Source organism: Poecile atricapillus, chromosome 16 (genome assembly GCF_030490865.1).
Source record: "Poecile atricapillus isolate bPoeAtr1 chromosome 16, bPoeAtr1.hap1, whole genome shotgun sequence".
NCBI lineage: Eukaryota > Metazoa > Chordata > Aves > Passeriformes > Paridae > Poecile > Poecile atricapillus.
The window spans coordinates 7,562,976-7,589,239 of record NC_081264.1 but is presented as its reverse complement, the minus strand read 5'-3'; the positions used below and the strand labels follow the sequence as shown (position 1 = coordinate 7,589,239).

Here is a 26,264-nt window from a genome sequence, read left to right as displayed (position 1 = left end):
ACAAGCCTGAACAACTCAGCTTCTACCCCAACCTGGCTGCTCAGGCTCCAGTTTGTAGGTGTTTACATCTCCCTCCATTGTGTCAGCTGGCTAGTGTTACTCTTCAGAAGGATGCCAGATGACTGGTACTTTAGCCAACCTGATTTTCAGATAACAGATTTTTGTAGATACCTCTTTAATTAAAATAAAAAAATACATGTAAAGGACAAGTTTATCATCTGCTAACACATGCCATGGTTGTCTCTCAGTCAATCAGCATGCAGCAGACAGAGCTGCAGACTTCTCTTCACACCACCAGTATCCAGAAGGAAAAAAATCACTCCATCTGCAAAAGTGATCAGACCCTCATGCTTCCCGGCATCAATTCCCATTTATAGGATCCAGTGCCCTCTGCTGAGGAGAACCAAACTAAGCATTAATGTGTCCCAGACCCACAAAAGAACTGTTCAGGTAGAGCAGTATGGAGCAGAACAGTTGGAAGTTCACCTCCATGCCCACCCCTTGTCCCATCTGCCACCAGTGCTTCCAGGTCACTGTAAAGCAACGCATGGCAAGTATCGGGGAGCTTGCAAGGGCTACAGCGCTGTGAGAAGAGGAACATGTCCCTTTCTGGAAAGGGAAATCCACATGGACATATGGTAGTTGTGAAAGAAGCTGGACTAGCAAGCTTGGCAGGCTGGAGCCAAACAGAAATGTTGCTGCTTTGCCTTGATCTTTATTTACAATAAACTGCTGGGCTCCAGCTCAGTGTTTTATCTGGGAGCAGCCGCCGGCGCTCCTGCGCCCGTGTTCCGTCTCATTGCTGCACTGACATATTTACATGCGGGCCGGGGCCTGGGCAGCTGTGAATAAGGGGCCATATATCAAGAGAAGAAAAAGGGATGCAAAGATGAATTTTATGGAATATTTTCCATTTTTCTTTGACTTGGTTGTGCGTTTTGCTACGGCCCATTGGGTACTCACTCAGCACTTGGACACTTCGCTCCGTGCAGTCTCGCCTCTATTTCTAATTGTGTCTGCATGCCAAGCCTAGCCCAGTACCTGAGGCAGCCTGCAGGGAAAAGGAGATTGAAAAAAAAGGTGGGTGGGAGGGAAATTTCCTGCCCTTCAATGGCATATGCCATGGGAAAGAAAACCCTGTCTTGTAAGTCACCAGTCTTTCAAGTCCTGCAGGACACCTCTTACATTTGAGTGCCAAAGTGAGCGGAATATTTCCACTAATTTGTGAGAGAAAAGAATCAAGTCCTTTTTGCAGTTTCAAGAGGTTGTATCATCTTTGATTTCTTCTCTGGGCAATAAAAAGGGTTAATTCCTCACAGTGTTGACTTAATTCTTTCCTTTTTCCCAGTGGCTGACTAATAAGTTAGATGTGTTGACTCTGTTTATAAAGACAAGCTTTGGACATAATATTAATGATATTGTGTGTGCAATAACATTAGAAAACAAACACAGAGGCACCTGGGGAGTCTGAAGGCATCTTCTGGCCTTTCTGGGCTGACAGCACAGAGTGGCCCTCCAATATATCCATGTGGAAAAACACAATCCAGCACAAGAGAGTTTACTTTGAGTGACCTTCTTGCCATTCAAACAATGAGAAGTCGAGACTGTTACAAAGCTGAAAACTTGTTTTATAAGAGCAGGCCATGGCTCAACCAGCTGAAGAGGAGGAAAATAAAGGGATTCCAGAGAAACAATTGGAAATGAAAACTGGACATTTGAATGGAATAACAGCTGGTGTTTTTACTTTGGCACTGACATCCTAACAAAGGGTGTCAAAGTTTTTTCCCTTATGTTTTTGCAAAGCAGAGGTGGGAAGACAGCATTGATTGTTTATTCATTTGTCTTAGAGCCCCATGAGCACAAAGAAGTCACAGCAAGTACTTATCCAAGGCTCAGATTCATGCCACTGGGAGTTTTATGTGTCCCCAATAGCCCTTGTGAGATTCAAACCAGCATGTGAAGTGCTTATTTCCCTCTACTGTCTATTCAGGGGGTTTAGGGGAGTGAGACACAATTCTTGTTATGACACCATGGAATGATCTGAAAGCCAGGCAGGCCTATTGGTCACATGGAGATACTTGCTCAGCACAGAGGTATACAAGGCCTCACCTCAGAGATTTGTCAGGCTTTGTGCAGGTGTCCCATCCTGAGTGCCACAATGCAGGCAAAGTAAACTACATGGCCTACGGCTGCTGAACCACAGAACTTTTCTGGTACAGCTGTGTTTAAATGGAGTTGAATCAAGGTAATCTCACTCTTGGATTAAGAGCCATCAGCTCCCAGGAAGAGATCTGCTCCACTGAGTAAAATGTCTGTCAGCACTGCTGAAGAATTTTCCCAGATGATTCTTTGGAGCTCTCTTCTCTGGATGGTTTCATTACCTGTACTCAACCAGCAGAAGAAGCTGCACTGGGAAGGAGCACCTGAGGTCATCAAACTCAGAGCTCAGCAGGAGCCTGGCAGGGATAAAAAGACAGTCACCACTTTAAGCCAGGACATGGGGATCATTTAGTGACTCACCCAAGATCAAACAGATGGTTCTTATACCAAGATTTAGACCCACGAAGCCATCCAACACTTCTGGATTATTCATTGAGGATTAGAGTCCATTTAGGAGTCTATTTTAATATATAAATGTAGGATATGGAGCTATGGTGGAATGGTAAATTAAACACTGAGAAGTCTGTCACATCTCTGTTCAAAGCAGGCTAGCATTTCATGTAAGGAATTACATGCTTCAGACAGTTGCAATCATTTTCTGCAGAAATAATTTAAGCTTACTTCATCTGTTGTATTCTGATTTAAATTTTTATTGGAAATATAAATACCTATGTCGGTCACCAAACCAAATAAAACAAACATATTGAGTAGGGTCTATTATAGACTAATATGGAAACAAATAATCTGCAAGTCTGGTTTTATTTATAAGCTTATTTGAGTTTTTACTCTAGGCTCATATTAATCGGGTTTGTGGTTTCCACATCTGTACTGCTGATGCCCAGTGCAGACAGCATGCCAAGTCAGACCTGGGCATCCTCCAAGCTCTAAATGGAAAACAGATGCCTCAACTCCAGCTACCTCAAGACAAGCAGGGCAAGTAACCTACCAAATAACCACAGCGGGTGCAGCAGGCAAAGCAAAACTCTGGGGAGCTCTCTGAGGTGCCTGCTTGCAAGTTTCTTGCTTCTGACTTGCTCCAGGGGCAGCCAGACTGCCGCCTGTATTGTATTTGCTCTCTCTGATGATCAAGAGATACCAATTCCCTTCACAGCCTCCCTTTCCTCAAGCTGTAGCTAGGAATTCCCAGCCTGGACCAGTTAGTTCACAGTGTCAGCTAGTAATGCATATTCTAGAGGAAGATGGAAGAACTCCTGCAGATGGTGGTAATGCAGGATGAATTCTTTCCAGAACCCTTGATTATTTTTAATATTTATAAAAAGCATTTTGAATGTTCACAAAAGCCATAAATATATATAAAAAAATGCCCATGCCCCTTGTCAGGCCAAAATGGATCCAGCTGTTCTGCGGTGCTGGTCTCTGATTGCGGAGAATCCCTGTATTAATGAAAGCTGTATAAAGGGAATCCCAAACTGGAAATATGATCTCTGCTCAGGACTGTTCAACTATTAAAGACTATTTCAGGGAAGTACATCAACACAAAGCTGATTCTCAACATGGCTGAGTTCCAGTCCTGAGAACCCATCTCCATGAGGGCATCTATACTGCTTGCAGATATTTTTCAGAGCAAGTTGCTTCCAGACAAACTTTGCTTTGTGCTGGTACATGGCCAGAGTTTTGTGCCAGTCTAGCTACATCATTGCAAACCCACTCCCAGGGCCCAAGAGAACCTCAGAGCAGTAGGAATGCCAGACCTGCTACTTCCCTTAGCACAGGAGGGAGGCCAGTATGAGAACTGGAGCAAAATCCCATATATGACAGTAATGAGAGAAAAAGAAGCAACTTTTCTCTGGTACAAACACTAAAAATTTGGCAGAGGCATTCAAATTTATTCCTTGTGTACCCTCTAATGGCCATCCAGCCTCTGCTTCTGCCACCTGTAGCAATTATCTCTTTCCTGATGATTTTGACTAAGGGATGCATTGCATCCTGTGCCATAAAGTATGTTTTTTCAAGTCACTATAGCATCTGTGTGTTGTTCATACAGCAAAACCAAGATTTGTTTTAACAATTCAGAGTAGGAAAACTGGGATGCTAGGGAGGGGATAAAAAATTAACACAACCTCAGTGCCCCAGCCATGTGGAAGGGAATCACTCTGTCATCCATCATCATCCTCCTCAGAGAACTGCTTTGCCCCCAGCACGGCTGCTCCACTGGCTTCCAGGCAGAGGCAATTCTAAGGAAACTGAGATGGCAAAAGCAGTGTCTGATAGCAGAGGGGCAGATCTGTCATCAGCACAGAAGGCAGTCATTCCTTGTGGCAGCGGCTGGAGAAAAGAAGATGCAATTAACAATTAGCTTTGGCAAGAGAAGACAAAACCCTTAAAACACAGTTTCTACTGCAGCAAATCAAGTCACAGACTTAGGAATTAATGGTTCAAAGTCTTAATTCTTTCTTTCCTAGATACACTAGAAGACGAAAGAGAGAGTGAATTTCTCCTGCCACTTCATTCTGGCTGGCTAAGAATTGGGGCTTAGCCATGGGAAAGGGCCAACATGGTGAGAGTTACAGGAAATGAGAATAGCTTTCCAGCATTTCCAAGCAATTTCAGCACACCTTTGGATTCGTATTTTCAGTACAAAATTCAGGCTTCTCACCCCAGAAAAGAAAATGGAGGCTTTTCAGTAGATGTTGCATTATTCATTTCCAGGAGAGATTAGATTCACATGATTCAGATTATCTGGAGATGTGCAAGGAATATAATCAACTTGCATTTGCATAAAAGCAGTGTTTCTGGTGCAAAGTCAGGTATCTTTCTCTCTCTAAGACATCTTGTGTGTGGATTAACTCAGACTCTCAAATGACATTAAAGAACCTTGTTCTATTATCTCACAGTCCACAGGTGCATGAGACCAAATCCAGCACAGCCTACAGGTCTAGCTCAACATCCTGCACAGCACTGCCAGCCATTCTCTCCTCCCTCTTTCCCAATCACTTTGGTTCTTTGTGTCCTACAATAATTTCCTCTTCTAGTCTTTCTTTTTTTTTTCCTTTGTCCATAGCACACTACAAATTATTTGTGGTTGCAATGATTAATTTCACAACTCACACCTAATTTGACCCTAATAACTTTGCTTGAAAAAGGGACAATTCCTTGTTGATCCAGACAACTTATCATCCCATGAGCACAATAAAAAGGCAGAGCTGGTTATCAACTGGGAGATGCCCATTAGTATTTTTACAGGCAGTGTTGGGCGGTCCCTTATCAAGTGGGGTGAGAGCTGGCATGTACTCCAGGCATGCAGGGGGAGGCAAATTGCTTTCAGCCTGCAAGGCCACACAATATGGGAAGTGGTGGCTTGAAAGAGGAGTGGAAGAATGACAGATGGTTTGTGCCTGTGCGTTTCTTTAGAGGACACCGGCTTCCCGCCATGGGAACAGCGTGGACAGTAAAGGCAGCGACTCGACGTGAAGAGTGACAAAGCAAGTCAGCCACGGATGGCCCGTGGGAGGCCAGAGGAAATGCACCATTAGTCAAAGTTGGAGGAAAAATAAAATGCGATGACAACTGGGCCATTCATGTGCTTCCCCTTCAAGGACTGACCAGACCCTTCACAACTCAAAAGCCTCAAGTATCAGCTTCTTTTTCTCTTCAGGCAGGCTAATGTGCACTGGCAAAGTCTGAGGAACTCCCTTGTCACATTAATTCTTATCTTGTTGTTCTTGGCTACACTTCACTGAAGTACAGTGAGGGAGAGTACTTCAATCAATAATGTACATCCAAGGGGGCACCCCCCTCTGCTGGTCCTAGGGCTCAACATAATAGCTTAAAGCAAATGTTCACCCAACTTGTGAACTTGGGAAATATTAAGACTTCCAGAATTAGAGCATAAGACAATGAGGTGGCCTCACAAGGATGTTTAAGCCCACACATGAACAATTTCATCACTCCAGGGTAGCTTTTTGCACTTTGAGAGTTTGCTAATCAATACAAAAACTGCAAGACCTCAGAGTTTTCTCTCAGTAACCTCAGTGACAAAAAGGGCAGCTTTGCATTTCACAAGCAAATTTCATCAGATATTCCACTTTGCCACTGTCATGGGAAGCCCAAGGCACTGCTGTCACAGCTTGTGAATCTGATGTATTTTGTCATTAAAGAAAAATGATGCCTTTCAGAAGGTCCAGCTGTAAACACTCACAAATGGTTGGTCTCTCATTCTTCAAGGGGGAAAATACCACAGCTATGGACAGGACTTATTTAGAATCGCTTCCTCTGGAGCTATGGCCTTTCCAGATTTGGAAAATACAAGGGAGTTAAAGGAAGATGCAAACAGAAAATCCCAAAATCCTCTCTTAGGAATACATTGGACCCTTACCCCATCAAAAGGGACTTCATTTATTAACACCTAAATAGGGCTAAATGTAGCTAAGTAAAATAGAATGGGCCTCTTGCAATAAGGTGGAACAAGAAAAATTCAAGGATAACAATTAAATCCTTAATTAAGAAAGAGAAGCAGAGTCCTGACCTGAAACTCTTAGAAACTTTGGATATACATAGAATGAACGAGGACAGAAATGCAAGCGAAGTCTGAAGTGTCAAGACTTCTCCTGTGTTTGAAATATGTCTAAGAAATAAACTCAAAGAAAATTAAAGAGGCAAAAATCAAAAGTTGCTGCCATGACTTAATTAGATCTTGGTGTGGTGTAAGTTAAATGAATTTAAAAAAATATCCTTTAACAATCTAAGAGCCATTATTTAAGTCTCCAAAGCAGCCTGTGTTCTTTAAATTACTTCCTGTCATATGGTTAATAATTTCTGCTTTCTACATTACAGGAGTCATTCATCTAAGACAGCCAAACTGAACAGTGCTATCAGTGAGAACACCCTGCTGCCCAAACTGCTGTGCCTAACACCTTCCAAATTATCCAGGAGTCTCTTGCCAGCAGAACATTACTTGACTCCATTTCTCTAAGGAAAATGCATGTGTTTCCTGATGTTTTCAGCTGTGTTTGTACAATCTGCCTTCGTGTGAAGTTGAAAATTAATGCATTTCCTCTTGATCATTTGAGAGTGGGAAAAATAGGAAGATTATCAAGATTAAATAAAAATGCCAAAGCTCAATCCTTTGTTCCTGTTGAACAAAGGTGTTTAAATAAAGATTTCTGAGCTCAGCCTCCTGCATAAACCTAAAAGCTGCTTTCTAACCTGTTGCTCTGACACAGTGTGAACAGAATATTGGTTGGCTGCATTGCATTTCATTCACACATTAGAAAAAGATCAAAGTAAAACAAGCTTTCTATTTTAACTGTTTTGTTGTGAGTACACCATGGAAAATGCATTTGGGCCTTCCGTCACAGGGAGCCAACAAAGAAGGGAACATTTATTTATTATGTCAATTTTTGTTTAAAGCCTAAAGCTGGTCTTTTTTCACTGTTTTCTTTCCCTTGGTATTTTATATTACTGCAGTTACACAATATTCTAATAGACAAGGACTGAAAAGGTATCTATAGCTTAGATTTGTTTGAGTTGTTACCACCTAGCTAATTCCTTGCAGAGCCTTGGGAAAAAGAGTCTCCTTGTGAAAGATTTAAGTAGAGGGATCTTGGTCTTTGGCTTTATGCTGAAACAAAGAATAAGAAGCCCGATTCCCATATTGCTTTAAAGTAAAGGAAAGGAGGACAGAAAAAACCCAACAGTCTTTCTGGTCTGATATGATCTGAAAGAAAACAGGGCAGGAGGTGCAGTAAGGGTTAAGGGTATAGTTCATCTTCCATGAAGTATAAAGGATTTGCTTAAATAAATGTATTAATATATTGGACGTACTCTATTACAAACTGCTGAGACTTCTACCTGGAAAAATTTCCCACCCCCACCTTGGAGATGCTGGTTCTGACAGGCTGCAACTCCCAATATCTCTACCCAGCTAACAATGCACAGCACCTTGTTCAAACAAGACTGGTCTTCATTTCACACTCCCCCCAGGGAATATCCACTTTTCTCTTCATACTATATCTTTCTGACTGATGCAATCAGATTCTGGAAATCTGCCTTATTAGTTTATATTCCAGCTTCTTAGAGAATGATGTTAATTTTCCATTGTAGGACCAGAAGATTTTAGATGTGCTAGATCTTGTCTATAAGAAACAACAAAAAAAGTGGCACACACAGTACCATGCTCAGAAATGCACTACATGAACAGCATTCCTTGCAGAGAAAGTCTAGGGGTTCCAAAAAAGACACTCTCCTCAGTCCAACAGTGCCTGAAGCAAAATATTTTATAATTACATTATTAATAAATAAATGCGTTTTTTCTTATTCACCTGAGATATTCTGCTTAATTTCTTCATCAGTTCACCATCATAATTGTTTTCTTCCTAGATCTCTGGTTTACTAAGCCTTTACACTGTGATGGCCTAAGAGTTCCATTATATCCATTAAAGATTAGATAATTTTCTTTTGTTTCCCACAGCAAATAGGATCCCATTCATGTCCCAAACAGAATGTCAGTAGTTGGAATGATGTTTTCTTAAGGTGCATATAAGATTAAAGACTGAAATCAGATGCAGTGTTGCCAAAGCCTTTGTAATATGCATGTTTTTCATGGCAAGATGATTGACAAGAATTGCAGTAAGGTGCTGAAGGGGATATTTCACCTGGCCCATCAAAATTCAATGTAGAGGATTAGAACTAAGAAGAGCTGACAATATTGACTTTGAGTACCACAACGGAAACATAATTAGCTCTTTGACATGTAGTGGACAGAAATATTCAATTTTTAAAAAAATCAGTTAGAGTAATTACAGCATATCTGTTGCATGCTGCCCTGGGAAAACAAAAAAAAAAAAAAAAAAGAAAGAAAAAAGGTCTGCTCTGTTGTTTCCTCTTTTCCCAGTAAAATCCAAGTTTGGCACTAGAATAAATGCATACAAACCCAGCCTTTCTGCTGGAAGAACATCAGGAAAACTTTGTGCATTAAAGTAAAAAACCTCTCTTAAAAGAGAGCACACAGATCTGAAAGAATGAAAAAGTCAATGGATTTTATACGTTTACGTATTGCAAGTTTAGGTATTGCAAAACAAACTGTCTGCACTATGCTTATTAAAGGCATATTTCATTGCCTAATCATAGATGTCTATTGTACCTTTTATGTTTTAAATCATAATTGCAGCCTGTTCCCCAACTGTAATAATGAAAGATATTTTGGCATATGCTTATATTGATTCCCCTTTAACAAAGCACTTAAGACACATACTTGCATCTCACTGAAATTAATGGCCAACATTAACTTTGAGTACACTGATGTCACTGGCATTTAGACAAATGGCAATTTATATGGGCACAGAACTGCCTAGTCTGTTAGACAGACATGAGCCTCTGAAGAGAATTCTTCAAACTCAAAAGTCTTTACAATACTCAACTGCTTTGGTTAGAAACACTATGGCATCTATGGGTTTTATGTTTTTATCAGAATAACCATATAGCAAAAAAAGTGTATCTGTTGTACTGAAGTATCTTTTCCAGCTCCTGGTCTGGAACAATCTAAACTGTCAAAACAATTTTCAGTAGATGTAACAAAATACAGTACATGCAAAAATGGAAAAAGGCAAAACTTAATTGTACACAACACTTTATCACTAGGTATAATATAAATAATGCACTAAATTCTATTCCAAATTTATTTTGTCTGTATGCTCATCTGTTATTCTTTTTGCTTTGGGATTAAGTGATATATGAAAATAAGCAAAAAATAATCAAGAATTAGCCTTACCTTAGTCCCTTTTTAAGCCACTGTTACTAGCTATTCTAATTAGAACCTGCAATGAAATATTTCAGGAAATTAAAATAGATTAAAAATGCAGAAATAGGAATGCCTTTATATACAGTGAAGTCAATATTCATTCTCACCATCAAATCCAGGGCATATACTGAAGCAATACTAAACTAGCCTATTTCAGAAGCTCAGTATCACCTGACTTAATGGGCACGTCTCATCAAAATCAGTGGACTTTAGGACATAAAAGAAAATTGAGATGAATTTAAAAATGTACCCCCTTACTTTTCTGACAGAGAAGCTTCTCAGCATTCTAAATATATTTTGCTAGTCATTTCTCTATTAATTATCTGATATTTTTACCTAGCAGTACCCACAGCTACTAATTTGCTTTGTATAGTTATGCATTTTCTCCACTCTGTGTTCTCGTTTAAGCCCAAAAATGAACAGCTCATGTAGAATACTGTAGCCCTGTATAATACTCTGACTGCACTAAGGGTGTTTACTCTTGACAAGACTTCAAGAAGCATGCAGGGACAATGAAAATACCTGTTAGACCTTGTTAACTGGAGTAAACAAGACAATACTTACCAAGTCTACAGGTTCTCTTAATTTAAATTTAAAATAAGAGGCCATCCAACCTGGAAGAATCTCAATGGTTATTCAGGTTACACACAGATACAGAGAGGTATCAACATTTCCTTAATAAAAGGTCTGAATCTGCCTATTTTGTTTCCTTAATACATACTTCAACCAATAGAGAGAGTATTAAGATCAAAAAATATATCTACTGTAAGCAGAAATCATATCTACAAAATTAAGCAAGTGCAATCACACATTTACTAGAAAAAAATATTCTTTATTCATTAAGTAATTCACAACACAATAAATATTGGATCACACATATGAGGGACCCAGCAAAGCTCAGACTTGTTTGCACCATGGTGTGGTTTGACAAACAAATCCTCATCAGCTGGCATCCTAAGAAGCCTGACTACATTTTTTTTTTGTACATTTTCACATGCAATCAGTAAGTTGCAATGTACATCAATTGTTTCAATTTACATTAGTCAGGCTCTTAAAAGCAATTCTTAAGCACCATCCCTGGGTGAATCCTTCAGGAAAATAAGCACAATCACAATATTTGTCATTATTCTGTCTTGCTGTTGATTCTGACATTATTATGTAGGTGGGATTGTATGTTTAGTTTTACTTCAAGGGGCAACAGCATTTTCCACTAAATGAGGAACAGAACCAGGCTGCTGTTGAAGAGACAGGAATGATTTCATGCTGGCCACTCAGCAATTCTAAAACCAAGACAGTTCTGCTTCTTCTGAAAACCGTAACATGCCTTTGTTTCACAGTATATACACTGAGAACACATTTCCTTGAGATCTCTCTATATGCTGTCCCAAATAACTAATTTGAACTTTGTGATGAATGAAATTAACTCATCTTTCCATTGATTTGTCTGCAGGGACAGACAATTCCTTCTGCTGGATGCACTGCTAGGGCAGAGATGAGAAGCAGATTTTACATTGTTAAACACCAATGCTTTCATTTTTGGGAAATAAAAGGAAGTATAATAGGTAATCACTAGAAAGAAAATCTCACATGCATAAATGGTAGAGTTTTGTCAGAAGTGACCTGTTTCTCACAGCAAAATCTCTATTAGGCTGTATCTCCATATTTTGAAATATTAAGTAAAACATTTTAAGAAACCCTAATTTACCCTGAACTCTTTTTTTTGTAAACAGCTGAGGAAAGTCTAGCAAGGATTTCGGCTGCATCATACTCATAAGGCCCTTTATTAAAGGAAACAGAAACTTCTGAATGTTCAGGTATGCACCTACTTATATAAAGTCTTCATCATTTCTTTTAAAGGCAGCTGCAAAATTCAGGCATTGTTTCAACAACACTTCCAATCCAAATATTTCTTGTCAACTACAAACTTATGGATGACTTCCCAGATGAAAAATAGCATCAGCAGATCTGAAAGGGAATGCCACTTGTAGTCCAACTGTATCGGTTCTTCCTATTTCATGGACCAGAATCATGGACCAAAAAAAAAAAAAAATCAGGCAAATTTGTAGACAAAACATTAAGGATTTCTTTTGTTGTTAAAGTTAAAAAAAAAATAAAAAATGAAAACTTAATATTCTCATATCAATTAGAGTGTGATAAATGCTGTTAAATCCTATTTCACACTTGATATAAGCCAACCATTTGTCTGTGTTGCTGCAGCAGTGAAATACCAATCAAATTAAAACAGCAGATATATACATGATTATGGGACTATTCTTCAAAACTGAAACAAATTTGGACTGAAAATAACAAATTCCACACATAAAACACTGATATCAATTAACTGCTAAAAGGATATATTTTGTTTCACCTGAAGCTGGTCTCTTCCAATGTGCTCTATTCTGCTGTAAAGGGTGCAAGAAACTGTGACTGTGCTCATCAAAATATTGCAGCTGTGACTGGGACTGAAATTCAGCGCAGTTTGGTTTGTGTTTGCCTTTGTCAAGCTACCTCTTAACAAGGTTCTGCACAAGAAGCTTCACTCAGATTTTTTCCTCTCCAGCCACAGATGAGCCAGCACCTCCCCCTTCTGGAGAGCACGAAAATCTGCAGGAATTTGCAACAGGGTAGTGCTTTCTTACTCGGGCCAGTAGATGAGGGAAAAAAAAAAAAAAGAAAGAAAAGCTTGCAGATGATTATTTTATATCTTTGCTTAGGGCAGGATAATTTCTTTTCTGGATCACTGTTTAATGCAGTTCCCTTCAGTAACGTGTCTTATTAAAGCCAGACATAAGTCAGTTCAGATATAGTCTCCAGCTCCTCAGTAAGAAAGTCTTAAAAACAAACCAAGAAAATATTTCAGTGTCAGCCATATTTCTGCATTCTATAAAACAGAAAATGCGGCGTAAGGTGGATTATTAGAGGTTTTACTCAACTTGTCAGCTTAATATACTCTGTTCAAGCAGTAATTTGTGAGATGTATCAATTTAGTTTGGACTGAGCTGAATTAAAAATTTCAGGAGTAGGCAGAGGCGCCACCATAAAATCCAACTCATCCTTTAGCACCTCTGAGATCATTCATTCTCAGTCCTCACCATAACACTGTGACCAGGCTGCTACTGATTAATCCATTATGATTTTTCCAGAAGCAGTACAGCTTCAGGTGATTTTCTATTAAATTCCTTTACATATTACATTTAAAGGAAAAAACCCAAAGATAACTGCTTACCCTTTGTTGCCCACTCCAGGAATTTGTTTCCACTAGTGAATGCAGAGTCTCAGTGTACAATATTAGGATCAGTAATGAGCAATCCAAGCATGCAGGGCAAAGCATCCCGCCAAACTTCTAAGGGATGCCCTGTCAGATTCCCAGCATCTGAGACTCTTCTGCTGGCAGTCAGTCATGCCAGCAGGGAAACCCAAATGACAACTGCTTCATTTGTAGATGGTTTCAGATGTCACAGGCTTTAGTTATATTTACATATAAAATACTGTGATCATTCCCTAGCTCCCTGCAACAGAAGAGCTCTAGGCACTTAGAAAGAGAGATTTGTTGCAGCAGGACTACATTGGTTTTAGAACTGTAATGGTGTAAAGAAAACTTCTGGCTGTGAGAAAAAGCTCTCTACAAGGAGAACAAGAAAGATTCCTGTAACCTGAACCATTAAAGCTGTTTCAACTTCAAGTGCCCCTTTTCTTTACAAATATGTTTTGTGCTTTTTTTCCTTCTTTCCAGGGATGGTATTTAACCTCAGCAGCCTGTGACTGTTGCATCCAGGCCAGAACGCTTTGTAATGTGCAACTTGGTAACTTCTTCAGCACAGGTGGGGTGAATGCCAACCGTCTTCATCATCTGAGGATACGTAGCACCACATCTACCAAAAAACAGCAGTAACAAAAAATGACCCACAAAGTCATGCTATACACCTGAAGCAGCTAGAAGGTACTAAAACATCAAAGTAATTATGCTCTTGTCCATTTGATCAGGTAGAGGAGTTGCATTTGTTCTTCAAACAATGCTGTCTATTATTTCTCAGGCACTTACACAACACGTAGACGCCCAGCTTCCCAACACTGAGGTAGGAAAGAATTGTCTTAAGAGTTGAGACAGAGAGAATTAAGCAATTTACCCTAAGTCACAATTGAGCCTGTGGCAAAAACATGTGACAAAACTGCAACCTTCAGCTTTTCTTGTACATACATGTGTGTTTCACTAACTCCAGATGGAAAAAATGCACACAACACACGGAGGAAGAAAATCTTAATTAGAACTGTTGGAAAGAATCTGCTGAAGGAAATAATACCATGATATTCTTCCATGAACTTAAAGTCTCTGGTGCTTACACTAAACAATGTTATAAGCGACTAAAAAAAGGTCTCTTATTTGAAAAAACAAAAAAACCAAGCAAACTAAACTCACTGAAAACCCCCTACACTACAATCCCACTTGCTTAATTCCCTTACTTGTCCAGTAACATTCTTAAGATTTGATGACTTTCTTTTGAACTGCTATTCCTGGCAGGCCATGCTGTAAGAATAGCTGAAATGGCCCTAAATTTAAGGATTGTTTCAAACTCTCTATGGAATAATGTTATCTCTCTCTACAAAATACAGGGAAGGAAGCCATAGATGCCTTCTGGTGTCTCCACTTACATCCAAAAAAGCACTGACAAGCAAAAGATCTTTGCTGACCACAGATGTTACTGGAGTGCTGGGTGGGGAGGGAAGATGAAAACTCATCCTTCAGAGAGGCTGAAACAAGATCTAATATTTGACAAAAGAGAAGAGCAGCTTTTACAGTGGGGGTTCCACATTGAAAGCTCTGGATTTGTGAAATGCAATAGAAACCAATACGGGAATCTGACCTGCTGAAAACCTCTTACTGTGGCTAAAGTTTTCATTTCCCTCAAGCAAGGCAGAAAAGCACTCCAGTTTCATGTGCTTCCTTTTCAATGGTTATTTTGGATAAAACTTCAAAACAATGACATCCTAAAAAATGTAGTTCTAGAATCTATACCACTGGCAATTAATGGACTACAAACACATGTTGAAAATGTGTACTGAGGGTACACTGCAATCAGTGATTTCCAAGATATTCTTCTCATGATACTTGTGGTCCTGCCGTCTTAATCCTTTCTGCTTTTCATTTATAATAGTCACTGACAACTGCAGGACTAAATGTGCAGTACAATGGTGATCAAATTTAGGAAAATGAACTGACACCACAACTGGTGATGATTTATGATGTCCCAGGCTACTTTCTTTGAAGAGGGAGTTAAAAATTATAATTTTTTAATGTAAATATAGGAATCAACGTTTCTGAATATGTGAATCAGCAATAAGAAGGGGAAAGGAAAAAACAAATGAGAAATAATTGTAGCGCACAAAAAGCATAGCAAGAATTTTCCATTTAACCAGAGGACCAAGAATCACTCCTTACTCCTTCAAATGGAGGAGTTCTACATTAATATTTGAGCAAAATCTTAAACAAGATCAGATCAAAAAGGACAAGTTTTTTATTACAATTACTAGACCGCTTCAAAAAAAAGTAACTTCCCTCTCCCATCATCCTATAGAAGTTTCTTTTTTACTATACTATATTTACCTTATACCCCAGTGATATAAGAATTCATGCAAACCTTGCTGAACTTTTAAGAAGCCATGGTTGTGAAAATTGAAAGGTGAGATTAGCAAAGGAAATGCTTGGCAGGTGTAAATAAAGGTTTTTCTGAAAAGCACAAATATATTTTTAAAGAAGTAACTTGCAAAACTGTATGGTGATTTCCTATACTGTGCACAGAATGCAAAAGAAGCTACACTGAAAAAACTACATTAGTTAAGTTAATGCTTAATTCTGTTTTTTGCTTTAACTGTATCAAATGAACAATATATTTCCCTCAGTTGTTCCCTAACTATATCCAGTATTACAGTAACTAAATCCAGTACATCTTAATGAAGAACTGCAGTATTTTTAGTGAAAATATGTGCAATACTCCATAAAAGTAACAAAAAGCATGCATTCTTTATAGTGTTGCCAGAACTAGGCAGCTATCTTTTATAATCTTACAATAACTTAAGAAGCAGGCTTTAGAAGCTAGAGACATTCTTTTGTACTTACTTGATTCCAAGAGCAAATCCTTGAATAACTTCGCCTGCATTTGGTCCAATGAAATGAAGGCCAAGTATTCGTTGCTCCCTCTCTCGTAAGCACACCATCTGAAAACAATACATCACAAAAAGATCTTTCCTTAGAACACTTAAAGATAAGGCATGAAGATGAATTAAATGAAACTGGAGTGCCCCAAGATCCTAGTTCAGCTGTTTATTTCCAGTGTGCCAAAAACTTATGCACTTGCTTAAGTCTTACTGACTTCAATAGGTTTTACTCTTATTGTCCTTAAGCACTTTCCTGAATTGAAGCTTTATTAGTGTATTCCTTTCAGACTTGAGGGAGCCACTGACAATAATAATTTCTGGTGTTGAATACTTTGTTGTTTGCTATTTGTATGAAATCCTCAAAGTACTTTCTGTAGTCTGGTGACCAGACCAGTGCTCTTTTCCACTGAGTGGCCACCTCAGCACCTCTCCAAGCCTGTGCTGTTGTTTTCATCAGCTGTATTTTCACGGATGACCACTACCATTATCAGCTGTATTTTCACAGATGACCACTACCAGTTCCAGGATATTTTGTGCCTTTGTGACCCAGTCAGTAAACACAGCAGCATGCTTGGTGAGATACATTTACCACATGGGACACATAACCTAAAAAGGAGATGAGTCTCAGAAGCAGCCAAAGATGAAGGTTAATAAGCATCTAGGACAGCCTGAGTCATTGCACACTTAACTTTTATTAGAGAACTTAATGAAAACGTTTTAGTTCCTGTAAGGACACCATCTTTATAATTATGAAAAGAAAGTCAGTCTCTCCCTGCATCCTCCCATCAAGCATTAAATTATCACTAATCTACTAGGTTTGCTATTCAGTAAAAGCTTAAATTCTTTCATCAGGAATGCCAGGAACAGCAGCAATCCTGATGTGGGACTTTAAACAAAGGTATTTTAAAGGAAAAATTCTTGCAATAGAGTTTGAAAGACTCAAGTTAAATGTTTATATGCTTTGAGAGTTTAGTAAGGACTATATTAAGTATCATTCAACAACTATTATGCTGTTACTACTTCACCCTTAAATATTTACTCTAATTGACATAATTCAAAGGGAATACATAAAATTTCATATCATTACCTTCGTTACAGTGGTACTTGGGACACTTAAGGCAAGCATTTACATAATTCAGAGTTGACAAATACAGTCAGAAAAACTGTTTGCAATTATTGACAATGGATATTCCTTACATAACAATAAAATATTGTATAATATAACTGATGGACACATTTATGCAAAAAAGACTGTTCCCTGATGATGAGGAGAAAAGGAAGAAAAAGAAAACTATTATATATTCTACCAACACTATGCTTCATCTTATCTAATATTCTCTACTGTAGGCAAAAGCATGAAAAATATTTCCAACACTGAAGCAATTGGATTGCTGCAGAAGGCCCTTTTCAGGTCCGGCACTTTGGTCTAAACCAGGAGCTTTTTCATTTTCGTAAGTGGGGACTGAATAATTACTGTAGTTTTGTAAGCCTCATGTTTAATTCTTGAAGGTATCATACTTTTGGCGAGATCTAAATATTGCAATATAAATATTAATTGTCAACATAAATATTACATGCAACCAGTTAAGAACTTTGCTGGGAGAAGCAGAAATTGATCTCTGTAGATTTTGAAATATTTCTTAGGACCTTAAAAGCAGTTCAAAGATGTTATTTATCAGCAGAATGTTAGTTCTAAAAAATGCTAATACCTATACAGCAATTTCAAGATGTCTGTCACCAAGAAAATATCCATCTTGAGATGTTTTGCCAAACAGTGCTCTTTAAAATTGGCTGTACCATATCCTGTTTTAAGTTAAAAGCAAGTTAAAAGCCCACAAAACTCACTTTCATATAGCATTGAGTTGCATCTCTTTCAGCCACTGTAAACTCTAAAGGTTTGTAATATGCATGGTATACCTGGTAGGAAAAACAATAACATTTTGTGTTAGCGAGTACTATTATGTGAAAACCTGGTATTTATTACTGTAATAACTACTATTACTACATATTTATACCTTTGTACAAAAATTGATTTCTTTATAACCTGTTAGTTATTTTAAAGAAAACTATGGAAAGCACAGTAAGAACTTAACACAAACCTTTCTCAGAGGATCATTAGATTACAAACAAAACTGAAAAAACTCTCACAAATCATGCTACTCAGACTAATGTACCAAATTAAAGGAAAAAAACTAGCATTTTCAAGCTTCTCCCAAAGGTTCAGTGCCTTGATTACTGAAAATAATGAAATCCAAGAATCTTTTCATATCTACAATAATGCATCCCACAAAAAAATCCACTCTATTTTTTGCATTCTGAATAGTAAATTATTTTTTCATTAAAGGTTTTCCCTGAGGCAAGTGAGTAAGAGTAACACAACACACCTTTTCAAGGGTAACTTGTAGAAAGTAACATAACCATTATTTAATGATGCTGCACAATGTAACTTGCTAAAATGGCAGCTACTTTAAAGTTGTCACACCCTATCAGTAATTTTAAGCCCAATAGGTAACAGTTCCCATTGTGACCAGCTGCAATACTACTGAAGTTGTGAGCCCTTCTGGAGACACCAACTCCCTAACTGTAAACACAGTATTTTTGGGGATCAAAATTTTGACCTGATAGAGCAGTGAAAATTCTGCCTTTCCACAGGGCAACTCTGACAACAACTAGAAAATTAAAAATGTTCTCGTACCTCAATATTATCTGATCCGTGACGTTGCACAGCTGCTTCTTCTGACAGGCCAACACAACCGTACTCCAAGGGAGTGAAGACTGTGGTAGGCACCTGTTTGGGAGGAAGCAGAAGGTGTTACTGCTGAACCATGTGCAGCAGCTGCCTGGCAGACACCTGTGCATGACTGAGAGGTGCAGCTCAGGCACACACACCTCTGCTTTGGCTGCTGTCAAAGCTGGACTCGAGGTGACAAAACCCAATTGCTTAAAAATTCTTTAAAAGAAAAAAGCCAAAGATTGTTCTTACTGAAAAAAAGATGTAACAACTCACACTGTCATAGTCCATCAGCTCTGAAGACTGGCCGAAAAGTCGCTGAGCCAGCAGTTTTCCTGCAGCTATTGCTGTGGGTGTTAATTCAGGACGGCCCTAAAAAGAGAACACAAAACTTTGAACTTAAGGAGAAGTGGCATCCAAAGATTTCTCCTGGGACAATGGTCAGAGGAAGGCCAAACCTTTGGAATTCCAGCTTGGTAGCCAGGGCTCCAAATAGAAAAAGCAATTATGATTTCTGTCCAAACATGCTTTAAAGTTTAAGTTTACTATCTGTCTTAAAGGGGGGAAAATGTCACAAATATGTCAAATCTTTATATCTTATCATGTCATCTCCAGAAAAGCAGCACATATTCACATGCCGACTGTTCACCTCTTCTCTCCAAAGTAAGCCACGAGGAAATCTTTCAGTGTCTTTTTAAAGCAAGAAGAGCCTTGTTAAACCAACAGTGTTCTTATAACATCAGACCTTTAAAAAAAAAAATAATTGTCTGACACATTTTTACAGAATACAGGCACAAAACCTAGCTATTTGTAGACATTCTTACTGACTTCCTCTGTTGGTCCTGGACTGGAAAAGTGGAACACTGTCTTGCTAACACTGTGACCTAGAGAGTGAGCTGGTGCTGGTCTCAGGCTCTGCTGATACAGAGAGGCTTGAAAGGGATTGCTATTGGCAAATGCAAACTTCCTGCAAGTGAGAAATGGAACGACAGCAGGATATGATCAGGATGTGCTCCAGTTCAAGCCATGAGTCCTGGCTATTTTTTATATCTAAACAGTGCTATATATGTGCCAGAATCTTAATTCTGAGTGCTGGCACAGCACCACTGGAGCATCAGAACAGCAGAGCTGGTTTTAAAGAACTTAAAAGTTTTTGAAAATTGAAGGTATTTGCAAGGGAATATTTTCAAGCCCAAGGAAGAACAGTCCATATAGGTTAGTAAGACTGAACAAAGTTCATAAATCTAACAAAAAAACCATTGGTTAAGGGTTCATCCAAGACATACCATCAAAATGCTTGTCTGACATGAGAAAAGAGGTCACAAATTCAGAAAGAATGATGTGGAAACAAAAGAAAGCCATAACTGAGAACCACTTTTGTGGCACAACAGGGAATACTTTATAAAATGTGTGTAGTTTTGATTAATACACATCCTATTTAGCTACAACACTTATCACACACCTGCAAAGCCCCATTTGGAGTAAGTCATTCAATAAGGTCTCAAAAGCAGTTCTCAGCAGAAAACAGATTAAAGATTCCCCATCTCGCACATTCAAACTTTTTCACTTTTTTTCATTATCCTAAAGTTTTTGAGCATTTACTGGAATCCATTCTTCTCTACCAGCTTATCTTTTTTTGTATGTTGGTAGACAGACTCTGTATGTGTATTAGCTACCATTTTCTTCAGTACACATACCATATTAATTATCTACATATTAATAGGCATCAAGCCTTTTATCTGTAATAATAACCACTTAAAAGCTCAATTGCAAAAAACCAATCTGAAACATTATATCTAACCTGATAACAAAAATCACAATTCTAATTGTTAATGAAGGCTAATATATTTTTCCTCCACAGCTCATGACAAATCACAAAGCTGCAAGTCTATCGCTTTTTCTTTCCAACATTCGTCAAGTCACAATTTTTCAAATCCAGCATTTTGACTTTCAAGTCTGTAAATGTAATTTACCAGATGAAATTTGTTTTTTCTTACACGCATTTGCCTGAAACATTTCTGCCAATCATTCCTGTAGCAGGAAATATATGTTGTTTTGGCATTCCAGAAATGAATAGAAGATTGGAACGAGAGATAAAATTGTGAAAGCACTGCCATGCATTCCATAAAACCCAACTAATTACTAAAACATCCATGCAGATAAAGCCCAATTCCTCATAAACAATGACTTAAAGACCTTCCTTGGTAAATATTTGAAATGAACATTCACGTTGCAGTCATGTGTAGAACTACTCTGCTGATAATTATGGATACGAATTGTTCATAAGAATCCTCCAGTGGATTATACATTTAACCAAGATGGTCCTAAGAGAGTTTAAAAAGCTTTGAAGTAATGTGTATTTGTTCTAACACAACTCTTTTTGGTCTCATTTCTATTCAAAGCAACATACTGTACATTCCACTTTCTCTACACATCTTTGTTGTAACAGCCTTTGAAATATGACAGATGTAGAGCGGCCTGACCATGTGATAAACCTCCTTCTGAGAAAATGTCTTTATAGTGTGTGCCATGCTTTTCAACAAGAACACTACTGAAGGAAGGATTTTAACACAGAGAGTTTATATCAGCACTGAAAAAAAAAGAATTCAAACTAAAATTCCAGCTTGATCTTCCTGATCCTGATTACAGAAGATGAAAATGCTGAAATGCAATTTCACCTGCCAGTTGAAAATAATATTTCACCAAAACTTGAATAATATTTTTTGAGGGTACACAAACTGACGGACATCAGGAAGATTTTTTTTCCCTTTTTATTCCAAATGAAATCTTGGGTAACATTAGGATTCCTTTTGTCGTACAGAGGTACAACAAGACTCCCATGCACACACAGATTCCCATTTATACCAGCTGGGTAGGACTCCCAAATGAAAACAGTCATTCCGAGCAATCAGGAAACTCAGCTGCCCCCTCTCTCACTCCCCTTTCAGCCAAGGCACTGAATTCAAACAAGAAAAGCAGTTCTTGCTTTTTGGTAGAAATTCTGTGTTTATTCAGTGTGGAGTAGTAAAGGAGGGAGGAGGGCTTGGGAACTACTTGCAAAATTTGAGCAAAAGCAGTTTATGGTAGCAAAGAAACTGTGACAGGGAGAGAGCAGAGCTAAGAGAAATCCTGAGCAGGAACACCAGAGGAAAAAATAAGTTTTACAGTGATTCTTAGGGACCATTGATACTCACTCACAGGAAACAAGATTCCCCTTCCTGTGCTCTTTTGGTAGGTCACACCCAGAAAGTACCACAACCAAGCTCTGCAGCTTTGTGATTCTTCGAAGGATGCCCTTGATTCTTGTGTGTTACTTTGAGACATGCACCAACACAGAAATTTGTTTCAGTGCTGGCTCCCATGCCAATGAAATTTATTATCTAAATTAATTCTGCTTTTTAAAAAGGACTAAATTAATTTAAGTATTCAAATAAAATAAACTTCATTGCTTAGCAAGTGGAATTATACAGGTCACATTGTGCTGGTGTCAGATAAGATAGTGGCAGTGTTTCTTTTTATCTCTAAACACTTGAAATGTATGAATACTATATGATGATCTCTTTAATTCCCTGCATTGAGCCAATATGCAGATAATAGTTTAAGGGAATATTCTACCAAGCACTGACTTAACTTTTTCATTTTGTCTCCAAGCTGTACACTGGGCACAGCATAGAACTGTGTTTTTAAGAGTTAAAAACTGCTGGTTTTAACACTTATATTTAGAAGTGTCTATTGAACCAATCAGGTTCAAAAATCTGCACTAATAAGGACAAAAGCAGGAAAGGGAAATACAAGTTTTAACAACAAAATGAAAATGACAAATAAATGAAGACATGATTTTCTAGATCCAGAGTAGGAAAGAGGAGAGCATCCTGCCTCCGACATTATATTTCTTTTTAAACTAAATCCTCAAAGAGCAGAAGACAAAAAGCATCCAAAAGGAAATGCTCAAAATAACTGCAGATTGGCAGCAAAATAAGCAGCAGAATCTAAGCCCTGACAGCCTCTAACAACTACTTCTTGGATGAAATTAAAAAGGAAATTTTGAAAGCAGGAGGCTAGCCAAGGCATATATATAGGGGACAAGCAGGTGTAGGAGGTTGTTGTGAGCAGAAAGTGGACTTTAGGAAGTATCTGAGAGCAAGAAGTGACAACTACAGAGGGAATCTGCATGTGAAATGAGAAGAAAGGAGAGGAACTCTACAAAATCCCAAAGCTCTGAGTGACTGGACAGGACAACAGGACAGAGAAGTTGTGTAGAGTAAGGGATATAAAAAAATAAAGGAGAAATATCTGAGAAGGAAAAAAATTTAACACAATTTAAAAGGAAATGGCAAGTCCTCACGAAGATGGAGACAGACAGGAAGAAACACATGTCTACACAGAGGGAAGAGGTCAGGAGTGGTCAGCAGATTTATGAGATTTAAGTGTCTCTGGCAGCTCCAGAGTCCAGTCAGAAATTAGCAGGGCTATTCCCAAGGCATCATTTAATCTGTTACATCTCTTCAGAAACTAAAAGCACCTGTAAGGTTTACACATTTGAGAGACCTTTGAAACATTTTAAACACAGCCGAATGAGAAATCTTTTAAATTTCTCTAAAATGCTATATATACACTGTTTGGATATTGCTACAGTATTTAGCTTTATCAGACTTGTAAGGCAGATGCCTGCACTATATGAGAAGCAGTCTTGATAGAAAGGCCTCAATTCCATAAATTTCAGTAACAGGTGAGAGAACTCTGTATCTTCAGTGCCCAGTATTGCTCTGTATTATACATATAGTCCAAATTTTCCAGGCACAGCAGGCAGATGATGTCAACATCCTCCTGTAACTCTACAGTTCAGAATCCAGACAAACTTTTTATGAAATCAACATATTTGAGGATTCCCAACTTACAGCAAATAATCTGAGCTCTTATATAAAATGAAAATTGGCAGATTAAAAGTATTTAAGTGCACATTTAGCATGACAAGACATTCTTGTCATATGTGACTATAGATTATCAATAGCACTAGAATAAAACTACAGAATCTGGTTTTATCTAACAAGTAAATTATTTTGCTTAGGTTATAATGTCCCCTTCTCAAAAAAAAGCCACACCCTTCATGTTTATTAAAAATAATCATGAACAAAATTCAAATGCATTTAGTATTTTCAGCAATTACTTTTTCTTATTCTAGAGGAAAGTACTTTTGTCTGAAGCATTTTGCATCAGGGAGCTGAAAAGCTGTTTTGTGATTAGTCTCAATTAACACCCAAAATACTGTCACAGAACTTGTCATGGTCATCCCCAATAAATGTACTCAGCTACAGAAGGTAAGAACTGCTTTCACTCAGCATTCACAGGCAGTATGAAGTCATATGTCAAAAGTGATAAAAACATTACAGAAAGATAATCAGAGTGATAAAGACATCATTATTAGCCTCTGACCAATGATGCACTCCCTGATAAACATCAGCAATAACCTCTCATGCTGAGATACTTCACAAGATCCCTGTGAAGGAAATTACTGACCCAGGTGGCTGGCATAAACACTCCAGTCCTGCCAAGTGAAAAAGTGCAAAACACAAGATATACACTAGAGCATGACTACATCTGGGGACTAGTTATTAGTCAGGAACAAAGTTGGCTTCCTGTTATTGTAAAATAGTTTATGTAGACTCAGTACCTCTGTTATGTCTCCAACTGCATAAATGTGAGGAACAGAAGTAGCTTCACTGGCATCAACAATAATCTTTCCAGTTTCAGAATTAGTTTTCACTCCAACTGTCTCCAAATTGAGAGTTTTGGTGTCAGGGGCTCGGCCTTAAGGAAAAAAAAAAAACAATTTAGAAATTAAAGTAAAAGCCACTGGAAAACTTCAGCACTGTTAATCTAAAAAGCTGGCATCCTCCACTGTGGGTCTCCAAGAACTTTGTTCTATTTGATAGTCCAAGCAGAAATATGAGAAAACTTATACTGAGAAAGTTGCAGGGGTAGAAAGTATGGGTATGACATTCTGTTGGAAAGGAGCTCAATCACTATTGCCTTTGCTCAGACATCAGAGGGTTATCCATTTTGCAAAAAACACATAATTTCATATTTACTGAGCAGTCTAAATTCAGTTTCCTAAGGTAGCACAAATATACATATAAAAAATAAGCAACTTACACTGAAAATTTCAATATTAATCGAATGGTGCTCCATGCCAACAGTGTGTTGTGTATAGCTTTTGAAAAAAAATTATTAACAATGCTGTTCAATTTTAAACATCCCTGAAGTCTTTGTTTCTTGTAATCTTGATACACTTATCTTAAACACTTTTAGTTCCCTCAGCTTAGATGAAAAATTTTATCAACTTTGCTCTCAAGTCCTAAATGCTAATTTAGTTATCTCAAACTGCATTTGAGCTATTTCTGTAGAGTTTAGAAACATTTTAAATGTATTTAAAAACAAATGAGGCAAATCCAACCAAGCCCAGATTATATTACAGCTTCCTATTCCAATCACATCAAATGATCTCATATTTTAAAAATCTATTTTTGTAGTGTTTTCTGCATAATTACCCCTTAGATCACTGAAGTCTTAACAGCGTTACACTGACCTTTCTACAGAGTATCTAAGGAAACAATTCCTAACCCAGAAATTGGAATCTTAAATTCTATCCAACATGTCTGAAAATTAATAAGCACAGTGAAATTATGTGGTAGTCACAAAATTTTTAAGGTTACACAGGATCACATAGAAAAAAAATTATCTGAATATATCCAAATTAAGGAAATTTTAAAACATTGTGTCTGTTTTAGAAGCCTTAAATGAATATGGATATATTTACACATACAGGTCTCCTTTGCGTGAGTCATGATTTGCATTTGATGTTAATACAGAGCTTTAGCAAAGCAAAATAAAAAGGGAAATGTGTTCTCATTATAAAAACAAGCTCTTTGATGCTAATGTAGGAAATTATTAAACAAAAGTAAAACCTGGCTTGTCAATACAGACCTAATTATATGTAAACATATGATTCAGGGCTTTATACATCTGCCATATAGCCAGGCCCCTCAAACAATGTCACATCTGAATGCCTCTGTAAAGACTTCTGTGTATTAATTTCATCTGGTGAAACCAACACTTCCTCTGGGAGCACTGACTGAAGCTGTCGGCACTTGGCTATCTGTCTGTCTTCCCTTCTGTTGTCCTCATGGGATGTTGATCTGCTGTTCCTTCTCTGCCCCCTGCTCCCCAGTCCTGATGCTATCAGGCAACAAAAATAATAAACCTCCAGGACCTTATCTTGGCTCGGATGTGAAACAACTTCCTACCGTTGTATTTCTTTGTGTATTGAGAGTAAAGCCTGGGTATTCTGCAAATGGACAACTAATGGGGTTTTCTAGTTTCCTCTTTTTCCTGCCAGGCTGAGCCAAGAGAAAACTTAGCACGCAATGGCAGGCACTGAAAGAGGAAAAAAAGAAAAACCGT

General features: G+C 38.1%; 1 protein-coding gene across 3 annotated transcripts in view; it reads right to left on the bottom strand.

The window, feature by feature from the left end:
- Positions 1-3,606: 3,606 nt before the first annotated feature.
- Positions 3,607-26,264, bottom strand: part of TXNRD2 (thioredoxin reductase 2) — a 40,409-nt gene continuing 17,751 nt past the window's right edge. Inside the window, exons 12-18 of one of the 3 annotated variants that reach the window (XM_058851805.1) lie at positions 24,475-24,611; positions 19,080-19,175; positions 18,768-18,860; positions 17,918-17,989; positions 16,035-16,132; positions 9,890-9,935; positions 3,607-4,446 (exon numbers count right to left, since the gene is read on the bottom strand). In XM_058851805.1, the coding sequence (XP_058707788.1) occupies positions 9,929-9,935; positions 16,035-16,132; positions 17,918-17,989; positions 18,768-18,860; positions 19,080-19,175; positions 24,475-24,611 (503 nt within the window). In that variant the 3' untranslated portion in view covers positions 3,607-4,446; positions 9,890-9,928. Of the gene's footprint in view, positions 4,447-9,889; positions 9,936-10,730; positions 13,792-16,034; positions 16,133-17,917; positions 17,990-18,767; positions 18,861-19,079; positions 19,176-24,474; positions 24,612-26,264 lie in introns of those variants that run through there. The other 2 variants (XR_009278984.1, XM_058851804.1) reach the window with 2 other exon arrangements.